The sequence below is a fragment of the Mustela putorius genome, unplaced genomic scaffold (assembly GCF_011764305.1).
Source record: "Mustela putorius furo isolate JIRA1106 unplaced genomic scaffold, ASM1176430v1.1 tig00000275_pilon_pilon_pilon, whole genome shotgun sequence".
NCBI classification, from domain to species: domain Eukaryota; kingdom Metazoa; phylum Chordata; class Mammalia; order Carnivora; family Mustelidae; genus Mustela; species Mustela putorius.
The window spans coordinates 19,284,479-19,296,436 of NW_025421341.1; the positions used below are offsets into that span (position 1 = coordinate 19,284,479).

Here is an 11,958-nt window from a genome sequence, read left to right on the forward strand (position 1 = left end):
CCCAGGTATAAATCAGGGCTGACCCAGGAAAATCAGGATATCTGGTCACTCTGACCCTAAGAATTCACGGTTTCCCATACAAATACATTGGCTTCTAGCTATTGTTAAGTGGCCATTTACATTTCATCAATGCCTTGTCAAAAATACAGACATTCTTTCAGTTTACAGTTGGTTGACTGTTTCGTACTTTAAGCAACTACAAATAGGAATCTTCAGGTTGACATTGTGCAGACTGAATGAAATTCATGGCATTAGGGGAAGAAAGACAGAAATACAATTATTGTCCATCAAAATACCTGTTACCTTTGATAAGCTTCTGTAAGTAACAGTACTTATTAATAAACACATCAAAAAAAATAAAATAAATAAACACATCAAGTCATTATTTTCAGGGGGCATAATGCAGTGAGAGCAAACAGGAAAAATAAGGCTCTCAAAGGATGTATATTTTTTGTGCTTGGTTTATTACACTAACCTTAGGACCTTAAGATATTTACACCATTATTATCCCATTACCTCTGTACACATTACCACATATCAATAAAAACAGTTTTCCACATTTCTTCAAAGATCAAAAGTATCGCGCTGCACATTTTAATAGATCCGAACATTAAAGTGAAATTGAGCTTTCAGAAAGAATGCTAAAAGCAGAGTACACATCTACAATGTTATCCTCAAGATACCAAAAATGGTGTTCACTGACATTATAAAACCCATTACTTTTTTAAAACTCACAATATCTGATTTTTCTATCACACTACACAGATCACAGCGCTAAAAATATGACTTGTGACGTGCCAGCCACTTTTGTGATTCTGGCAAATTAAGATGATCTCTGCTCCAACGATCATGCTCCTCTTGCAATTTTTGTTCATGATCTCATCTACCAAACCTCGTCTCTTATCTCCTAATCAAGTGTGTTGAATTCTACTTCATTACAAGCTCTGCTCTACGATCTTGGAAGTGGTGGTGTTTCACCTCCCCCATCATAATAATTCCCTGTATCTCTTCATCCCATCACTCCGACCAAACCTCCACCTTCAGGTCGCTCTCCACCTCGAGAGACCACCATTCAGGTCACTAGCTCCTTGGATTCCCTAGGCCACACCTTCACCACCACCATATTTCCACTGACCTCTTAGACACTCACAGATGCCAATCTATAGTGCCAGATAGGCCCTGCTCATTCCTCTCCTAATCTCAGGCTATGAATAATAAACAGACAGAGAGGCAAGATAACTGTACAAAGACAGAGAGGCAGGAGTGCCTTGGTGGTTCAGGCAGTTAAGCATTGGACTTGATCTCAGCTCAAGTCACCATCTCAAGGTCATGAGACAGAGATCAGCCTTGGGTCTAATGCAGAGTCAACTTGGGATTCTCTCCCCCACTCTCTCCCTCTGCCCCTCTCCCTGCTTCCTCTCTCTTAAGGAAAAAAAGAGAGAGAGAGAGAGATGATTGGATCTCTATGAATTTAGTTGGTAGCTTCTTCACCTTTGTCTCTCTACCAAAGTAGTACATTTTATTTTCAGTGAGTAAACAAATGAATAAATGCTATTTGAAACCATCTCCATGCTCTGAAATTCCATTAACATGACTGGAGACGAACAGTGTGAGTGTTTTACCACCTGAACCCATTCCTACCTCTTCATCCATAATCCTAACCCTCCCTTCAGGCTCAGAGGAAAACATTTCCTGCAGTCACTCTTCCTTCTTAAAATGCGCTGCTCCATCTCTCCCTAGATCCCTTATCTTCTGTCTCCTAAAGTGGTCTCTTCTCCTCATTATAGCCACCTTTTTTCTTCCAGCTGCCTAAACATGCACAAGTAGGCATTCTCTCCTCCACCCGAAAAAACAGCACTTTGTTTCGCTCCTGCCTCGAACTCTACCTCCTCCTGCCCCTGCTCTTGCCGAAAGATGGAAGGTCCTAACAGAGGGCTCCATAGTGTTCACTCCGTCTCCTTACCTCCCCAGCTTTAACTCCCGACAATGCTGAACCTGCTCTCCAAAAGCACTTTCAGGCCTCATTCTCCCTCCCCCTTCTGTGAAGGAAACTGACCTCAACGTTCTTCCTGAAACCTTTCCTTCAGTTGAGTCGTAATTTTCTTATAACACATTTTCTGCCTATTTTAGCATTTTGTTAACTGCTTCTTTCCCATCTCTCCATTGTAGCCTTTTCCCCATAACACAGTCCACAGACTTTTGGCTTTCTATCATAGTACTCTACACTCAGTGCCTTGATTCTGTTTCTAAACTTAAATGTCCTTTCAAAGATGACTCTGAACGTTTTATCTATGGTTCTGACCCTTCCTTCCCCTAGCAATGAGATGCTAGTTTGATTAGCAATTAAATCTAGTTTCTATGAATAACTGATCAATTGTACTGATTATTCTAATTAGTGAGCGAGAATATATTTTGTTGCTGTTAATAGATAAAGAACAACAGTGGAGGAGTGATGGAGAAGTATGTGCCCGCGAGCACAGGGGAAGGAGCACGGACAGGGTGTTATAACCAAGCCTGGGCGGGGACCATGTCAAGTCAAAAGAACGTTAACGTACAGCTCAGAAACACAGATACAGAGGGTGGCAATGATCTACGTCAAAGCCAGGCTTTCTGACAATGCCTAGAGCTTGCCTAGCTGAGAAGATACTTCTATTACAACCAGACAGTTTCTATCAAAATTTTAAATGCACCTACTTTCAATTCAACTTTTCCCCTGCCAGGAATTTATCCTTTAGAGATACTCAGATGCTTACAAAACTGAAACTTCAAAACATCAAAGCTATCTACTTAGGATAACAAGAGAGTCCAGAGATTAAGAAATAATAAAACTAAAATGTCATAAATGTATACACATAAATATGTGTGTATATATGTGTATATATATTTTTTTAATTTTTTTAAGGATTCAGAAGAGCATAATACATCTCAAGGGTAACAACAAGGGATGCCTGGCCTTCAAAATAACGACTGAAAATTATTTTGTACTACAAATTCTAACCGAGTCATCTTCCATACTAGAAAGTTAATAGATAATAAGAAAACCATCTTTTAGAGGAAGAAGTTAGAAAGTGGATAAATAAATGTCTAAAATGGAAAAATTCAAGAAGTAGCAATAGAAACATGTCATTTGGAAATGCAGACGTAAATCTTGGAAGAACTAAGAGATGAAAGAAGCTATTTCTAAAGTATAGATGAAGCAAAAGAATGTTTTTATTGCCTTTGCTTTATTGACTTTGTTGACTGTGTTCATGGATAATTTTAATAAAAATTTTTAAAATGTAAAGGCTGATGGAAAAGGATATTCACTCTAGCACAGATTATAGCAAAAGACCAGAAACAATCTAAATTTTAATCAACAAGAAAATGTTACATGTGTCATGATACACCTCCTGATACCTGACATCTTCCCAGCTGAGGCATATGCTGCTTATATAAATACAGACGACCTCTTATTAAAAGATCACAAAAAATTGATCATAGTGGGTCCTTAAAGAAAAGGATTCGGGGGGCGCCTGCCTTAGGCATCTGCCTTAGGCTCAGGTCATTAGGCATCTGCCTTAGGCTCAGGTCATGATTCCAGGGATCGAGCCCCACATCAGGCTCCCTGCTCAGCAGGAAGCCTGCTTCTCCCTCTCCCACTCCCCCTGCTTGTGTCCCCTCTCTTGCTGTGTCTCTGTCTGTCAAATAAATAAATAAAATATATTTTTTTTAAATTAAAAAAAAAAAAAAAAGAAAGAAAAGGACTGGGGCTCACCTGCCATTCACTTATTTAATGACCACCACATACATTGATATTTTAACGCATGTATTAGTTTCAATTTTTAAAAACTTAATATTAAGAAGTTCTTCACAACCCAGTAACTTCAAAGCAGGCAACCTTTTCTTATACTGCTCCTCCACAAAAACTCTGCTCTCAACTCTGCTCTCTGTAACATTCCTCAAGTAATACCCAATGTCCAAAACCAAGCTCAGGATCGCTGAGACTACTCTTCCCAGCCTAGAATACCCTTCCTCCCTTCTACCCCCAAAACTATTCAAGCCCAACACATCCAAATACTATGCAGGATGATGTAATAAAAACAACACTAAATAAAGTTTAGGCACAGAAATTCTTGGATTTCAATTTCTACACCATCACCTATGCAAAATCTGTACCTTGTGCCAGATGTGTAAGGACACAATGTTGCCTGCAACACAATCTGTATATTAAGGGGCTTATAACTGAACAAGGTGATTTTATAAGCAAAGTTAGTATATGACTTCAGAAAAGTATGAAATACTCTATAAAGTTCCAGAGAGATGGCATCTCGTTGGAGCTCTGGAAATCAATGCTGAAAGAGAAATATTTTCTCTTTTATCTGCTTGATCCCCTACTTTTCCCTGCTAGTCTCCAAACAGACTGTAGCCCTACAAACGAGAAATCTGGACTTTTATTTTTTCTGCGCTCCCCAACCACACTATTACCTCCCTAGCATGGTGCTATATGAACAGCAGAATTTCAATAAATCCTTAGTGAATGAAGCAAATGGAAAACTACATGCAAAAATGAATTTATATTAACAATTCTATTTTATCCTTACCCTATTCTTTGTTTGATATACATATATATTAGAAAGAAAAAAAATCCAAAAGAATAAGAAAAGACATTTGCATGGTAACAGGATTTTTGTACCTTGAAAATTCAGCTACTCTACTTTTTCCCATCTGTAGTCATATTTCTGCTACTTTACATGTAGTCGATTTGGAGAGATCGGCGTGGCCAGAGGATTATAACTTAGGGAAGAACTAAGTAGTAAGAAAAAACAATTTTTAAAAAAATATATCCTACTGAAATAAAAATTTCTTTGCAAAGAAAAAAAGCAAAGTAAATTCAGTTGAGATTACAATACTGAGGCAGACCTATTTCTTAACAGAATGGCTCCCTAAGCTTCTATGAGATAAACTGCTATTTAATGACAGGCAAAATAGCTAGCTACCACAGTGCTCTTACATTTTAGAAAAATGCCAAGTTATTTTGCCAAGTGTGCACCAACACATTTGGTTAAAAGGCTCTCTAAGCCAATTAAACAATTTCTTTTATCTATCTTTAGAATAAACAAAATTGTTATCAAGTAAGGCATATGAATAATGACACAGAGCATCTTATTTCTGTGTATTTTGTATGCCAGATTAAATCACATGGGAAAAAAATTTTTTAAATCATGTCTGATTGTTTAGTGTTGATAAATGCTGAATAAACCAATGAGCCAATATAGCAAAAGCCAAATGGGCAACAGACTTCTACTAACAATTAACTATAATAGGACCTACTGTTATGAGACAGATAAGCCACAGAGAATATCCTGTGCATCTGACTCAAATAGTACTGGTTGACTCTGTCCTCTCTTCCCCTTCTTCCAAAGCAATCAGTACCTAAGTAACTGTCTTTAAAGCTTCACTTCTTCCACCTAATGTTCAAATGTTGCGTTTCAAGGCTCGGACACAGTCGTTCATCTTTATATTCGCTTCCCTGCTCACTTCTAGAAATAGGACTTAAATTACCATCTACATGCAGATGACTGTCAAGTGTGCGCCCAGCCTGAAATCTTTCCTCTAAGTCCCAGACCCATATAACAATAACTCCACTTGTAAGATGATCCCCTATACTATAGGAACAGGTGCTCAATGTCTCTATAGGAAGGTTCTCTTGGCAGTCCCAAGCCCTATATAATACCAGGCATGTGTAGGCCTGTGATGGGTCTGTTCTAGCCCTAACTCCCAGGGGCAAAGACCTTTGCCTTCTACTTTTGCCCTAAGACCTTAGTCATTGTTTTTTCTGGGTAATTAACCCCAGGAACCTATGGAGGATTCTTGGTGAGCAAGTGAAATTAACCAGGTCTTTCTAGTATTTCCACCTGCAAAGGCTCCTCAAATATGATCCTAACTTAACCTAGATTCTTTGATACACTCATTAATTTAACAAACACTAAGAAACTATGTGTTCAGAAATGTGAACCTGTCTTTACGAAATGTGTACCTGTCTTTATGAAATGTGTAGTATAACTGAAGGCAACAGGTATCAAAGAATCAAAATACCACATGAGTAAGTAAATCCCACAATTAGGAAGGATATATGATACAAACTGAACACCAATGATTTCTGCCCTTTTCTGGATATATGTTAAACTTCAAAAGAAAGTTTTAAATGACGATTTACATCTAGTGGAAACTAATAATTATAGAATCTGCAAACTGAAGGGAGTCTTAAAAAGCACTTAGTCCAGCTTCCTCATTTTATAGATGAGGACACTGGAATTACAGGAAATTTACACGAATTGCTTCTCCATAGGAACTATGCAAATCAACTGAATAGTGTGTTGTTAGGCCACTAAACAGGGTCTAATCTGACCCTTTCTTAACTTTGCCCACCTGACTCCCTTTCCTTTATTCTACATTACCTTTTAGCATACTGTGATTAGCACATTCCACCTTTCTTTTCTATGAAAATCTTTCCAAGACTGCATTCAGCTTTCCTCTACTGGCACCATCCAAGTACTCTTCCCTGCATCTCTTTGGCCCTCATGATAATTTTGCCCGAACTCTGCATGCATTTTATCCTTTATAGTTAAGCATTTGCTCCTTAAGGGTGGAAAATGTCTCGCCACAGCATCACTAATGTAGTGCCTCAGTGATCGCTTGAGGTCCTAATGAAGAATCAGCATCAGAGCAAGCCAAAGGAGTAATCATCCCATTTAAGGATCATTGGCCTATTAAAATGCTTCCGAACATTCAAAACTAATGAAGGCAAAAGCTTAACGCTGGGGTCAGGAAATCTATCCTGTATTTTACAAACATTCATACAGCACTTAGAACATAATAGGCACTGCTCTAAGTATCTTATAAATATTAACTCATTTAATTCCCATAACAACCTTATAAGATAGAAACTATTACTAATTCATTTTGCAAATGAGAAAAAGCATACAAAGATAAAATAATTTATCCAAAATCACTGAGCCACTATTTGAAGCCAGTGTTCAAAATCAATGCTCTTAAAAACTAAGCTATGCAATAAACAAAAACAATCCTGACTGCCTTTAAAATGACAAAAGATTTAGAAAAATAAAATCACCTACCCAAAAAAAAAAAAAGTCACAAGATCACTATTTTACTTTTTACTAAAAGTTGATTTAAAACGTGCTAGAACTCCAAATTACATTGTAGTAGAGACCAAAGCTCCCCCACCCCCCCGCCACCGCCCCAAATGGCAAGAGGTACCTAATTATTTTAATTCACAAAACAGTGTCATATGACACTTGGGCTTTTAACACTACAGCTCCTATTATTTTTTCCTACTTCCTTTAGGAACACATTATTACTAACTATGCTTTCTGTCAGCTTCTCAAATGATATGTTCTTCCTGTCTCATTTTTCCAAATCTTTAAATAGCTTCTATCTGGTTGTGAGGCTTGGACCTAACACAAATGTCACATCTGGCCTCTTGAAAAATTCCATCCGCTTCACCTTGGAGCCACACTTATGTTAAAGGTCAAGAAAGGATGCCCTGTAATGTAGCCAATCCACCCTCACTCACAAGTAATGCTTCCTGCAAAATAGATCCAATATGCTCCACGAGACAGGTGACACCTGGGAACACAATATAGATGACAGCTGCAAGCTGAATGTGAGGGTAATCGGGGTAATCACCAGCCCACTGGGTAGAACTTTGAAACTCTGTAAAAGGGCATACTGACACACAATTTCAAATAATATGACACTACTATGAATGGTGGATAGCAAAAGCAAGAAGCAGACTGTCCTTTCAAGCAATGATATCAGGCGGATCCTAGGAAAAGGCAGCGGTGGAAACAATGGGTTTGGGGTCTTTTTGTTTTTTTCCCATGCGTAAGGAGAAACTGGCTACCCTTTATTCACTATGAACAGTGCCAAAACAGAAAGACTCATGGAGAAGAACATAAAATCATTTCTAAATATTAAGTCTCAATAATTAATAAAAAGTAGAATAAATATTAAGTCTCATGATATAATATATACACTGAGAAGGATCTTTAAACTTCAGACATTCTACTCATTTTAACAGTTTGGAAAACCATAGCCTATGCACCAAATCTAGTCAGAAGACTGTCTTTGTACAGACTTGAGCTAAGAATGCTTTTTGGGTTTGTTTTTGTTTAAAGATTTGATTTGAGAGAGAGCACGTGTGTGCTAGAGATCAAGAGCAGCGGGGAGAGGCAGAGGGAGAGGAAGAAGCAGGCTCCCCGCTGAGCAGGGAGCCCTATGCAGGGCTCCATCCCAGGATGCTGGGATCATGACCTGAGCCAAAGGCAGACCCCTCAACAGACTGAGCCACCCCACCCACGTGCCCCTGGTTTGTTGTTGTTATTGTTGTTGTTTTAAAGATTTTATTTATTTGAGAAAGAGAGAGAGAGCATGAGAGGGGAGAAGGTCAGAGGGAGAAGCAGACTCCCCGAAGAGCTGGGAGCCCGATGTGGGACTCGATCCTTGAACTCCAGGATCATGACCTGAGCCGGAGGCAATGGCTTAACCAACTGAGCCACCCAGGCACCCCCATGCCTCTATTTTTAAGGGCTGTAAAAAAACAAAATGAATAGAAACAGAGACTGTGGCCAGCAAAGCCTAAAACAGTTACCGTAAAAAGACTCTTTACAGAAGAAATTTGCAGAGCCCTGGGTTAAAAAATGCAAAGAAACTGGTGAGTGTAGTGATTCCATCAGTGGTTCATGTATTAATTTTTTAAGAAAAATCACTGGAGTTCACTATTATTCTCCAGCCAACAGAATGAACTGCATTCAAAGTCTGCACCTATAAAAAGTCTGATGTCCACTTTCAGTCCTTTGGCTCTTCTTGTCTTCTCACTTCAGACAGAAACTGGAAAAATATGTGGAAGGGGATAAAAAGTGGAATTGGCTGTATTAGATTTTAGGACAACCTGTAGATTATTCTTATAAATCACATACTTTGTTTTGCCCGAACCATTCAGGAAACAGGCTATACCTCTTTGTATTTTTATAAAACAGCTATTATTTATCACTTATCCCATGACAACCACCATACTCAACCCTTCACATGTATAATTTCATTTCGTTTCTTCCCTCCTACAGAAGGTTAGTGTCCTAAGGATTGAGGTTTTTGTCTTTGTTCACTAACGAAGTCCCAAGGCCAAAAGAGCACTTTGCAGGGGCACAATAATCTTTTTTTTTTAAGAGTTTATTTATTTATTTGACAGACAGAGATCACAAGTAGGCAGACAGGCAGGCAGGGGGTGGGGGGAAGCAGGCTCCCCGCTGAGCAGAGAGCCCGATGCAGGGCTGGATCCCAGGACCCTGGGATCATGACCTGAGCCAAAGGCAGAGGCTTTAATGCACTGAGCCACCCAGGAGCCCCGAATATCTTTTATTATTAAGGGAGACTCAGGTGGATGAGTTGAGCACTATTATCACTCAGATGGGGAAACAGGCAACGAATTTGACCTGGGCCATTGTGTCAAAGCTGGAACCTGAACTCAGGCAGCCTGACTCTCCAGCCTGGGTGAAGTACTATGATGCCAGCCGCCCTCATGTCTTCCATACAGAAACCGCACGTGAATGTCTAACTTTTGTTAAACTATGAAGATGTGATTATAATTGCTTCATTATAGCAACTAGCAAAGCCAGTTTTAAATTTCTTATTCTCAAATGGATGACCTGTGTTATGAAAAAACATACACAACTCAGAATGTCTCCATGTGTTCTAGCAAAAGTGCCACTTTTCTAAGAGGTGCGATGATTTTTTGAAGTTTTATAAAACAAAATGTAAGTGCAAAAGATCTGTAATAGTTAAGTCCATTTCTTTTTGTTGTTGTTGTTAAGATTTATTATTTGAGACAAAGAGAGAGAGCGAGCAGGGGAAGGGACAGAGGGGACAGGGAGAGAGAATTTCAGACTCCCTACCCAGGGCTAGATCTCAGGGCCCTGAGATTACTGATGCCAGCCAAAATCAAGAGTCCTACCCTTACCCTACTGAGCCACCAGTTAAGTCCATTTCATGTTTAAAGAAAAAGCTGCGGTGTTACTTGTACTTTATGTATATCAAATTTCTACTGGTTGGAAATCAGAGGGAAAAAAACACAAATCAAAAGAAAGTCCAAAAAAGAAATACAGTCAGGAACAGCTACAAGCAGGCAGAAAACCTGCCTGAGTGGTACTGATGCAGAAATACTGAGCTGTCCACACAGCGTGCCCTCACTCAATCAGTGCTTCTGGAAGAAATGAAAAAGGTGACAAGTCCTTTTTGCGTTTTATAAACCTCCTTGGTGTGTGCAGTACGAAAAGCTACAGGACAAGAAGCATGGAGGGCCAGTCATGAAAATGATTGCCTCCAGATATAATGAAAACCTGGAAGTGAGAAGACTCCCAGGGTGTGACAGCATGAAGGAAAATAAGTAACAAAAAATGATAATAAACAGCATCTGTAAGAGCTGGAACCCCGAGCCGTCCAGGCTTTTGACTAAACCAAGGAAAGGAGAAACTGAACGAGAAATGGACGGGCGGCGTCATCCCACTGCTATCTTCAATCTACCTCCCACAAGGGTACCCAGAAAGAGCTGCTACGGAGAAGCGGTCAAAGGGCCAGCTCAGCGACGAGCGACAGCGGCCGCCCACTCAGCAGGGCCCCGCAGAGGCGCGGCGACTGCTCGGGTCCCGCGGAACCCCGCGCCGGGCAGGACGCGCGGACGTCTCAGCCCCGCCCGCACCAATTCCAACCCCGGAGGCGGGGCCTGCGAGCGGCATCCTTAGCCACGCCCCCCGGCGCGTCTCCGGCCCGCTCAAGTTCGAAAACTACCACCTTAGTTGGGTTTGGTGAGGAAAAGGCAGGAGAGCCGCGCGGGAAGGCTGTGAACGGGGACCAGGGAGGTTCGATAGCTAAAACCAGACCCCAGGGGAGGTTGGACTCTGCTCGCCGGCCGACTGCCCCACGGCAAGGGGAAGAGGGATCCCGGGGGTTGAAAAGATCCCCGACCCTCCCCCGAGACTGGGGCGACCCCTGCCCCCCGCCCTCGCAGCCCCCCGCCGGAGGGTCCGTCTTTACCAACGCGAGCAGCGCAGCAGCTTCTCCAGCCGGTCGAGCGCGCCGCGGCTGTGGGCCCAGGCCCCGCGCCCCTCCGGCTCCATACTGGGCGCGGGACCAGGCTCGTTCCCGGAGCGGACCCTCGGCTGCCGGTTCCCCGGCATCGCCCCGCCTTCCCGGCAAGGGCACCTCAGAGGGCTGGAGCCGCGGCAGGCTCGGGCAACGACCGAGACGCCGCCGGCCTGCGACCCGACCCCAGCCCGAGCGGTCCCCGAGTCCCGGCGGGAGGGACGCCGGGGGGTGGGGGGGCGGGGCCGCGGAAACGCGCCAAAAGCCGGAGCGCGCGGGGCCGGGAGGGGTGGGGCCTGCGGTTGGCGGGAAAGGGGGCGGGTCCAGACCGCCCGGAGGGGTGAAAATGAGAAAAAAATGTAGGCCCTTGACTTTCCCGAACCCTTGGCTCTAGGGACCGTTGGCAAGGCTTAAGGGATGGAAAGTCACAAACCGAGGAATTTTTGGTTAAGAGTCATCTCTAAGGAGTGCTGTTTCGGCTGCCGAAAGCTTGGAAGAGTTTTGATCATGACACTGAATGTGCCGCCTTCTTCTAAAAAAGTAACTTTCTCCTCCCTTCCACCTTTTCGAGGCTTTTTGTTTTGTTTGTTAAAGCTGTGTCTACCCGCCACATAAGAATCCTTCATTGACCATCATATTATATGGACAACAGAGGCAGAGAACCCATCACCCTCCCCACTCAGTCCACTCCCAGATCTTTGCATCCCCCACCCCAACACTTACTCTCAAATCTACCCATTTCTGTCTTCACCTCAGGCCCTTTGTCTCATTCTCACCTAGATGGTTCTCAAAGCCTCTGGCTGATATCCCTGTGTCCACCCA

At 42.1% G+C, this 11,958-nt stretch overlaps 1 protein-coding gene across 2 annotated transcripts in view; it reads right to left on the minus strand.

Annotated features, from left to right (window-relative positions):
* Positions 1–11,372, minus strand: part of BARD1 (BRCA1 associated RING domain 1) — an 82,963-nt gene extending 71,591 nt beyond the window's left edge. The window contains exon 1 of one of the 2 annotated variants that reach the window (XM_004767006.3): positions 11,089–11,372. In XM_004767006.3, the coding sequence (XP_004767063.1) occupies positions 11,089–11,231 (143 nt within the window). In that variant the 5' untranslated portion in view covers positions 11,232–11,372. The remainder of the gene's footprint in view (positions 1–11,088) is intronic. The other variant, XM_045078717.1, reaches the window with a different exon arrangement.
* Positions 11,373–11,958: the final 586 nt, after the last annotated feature.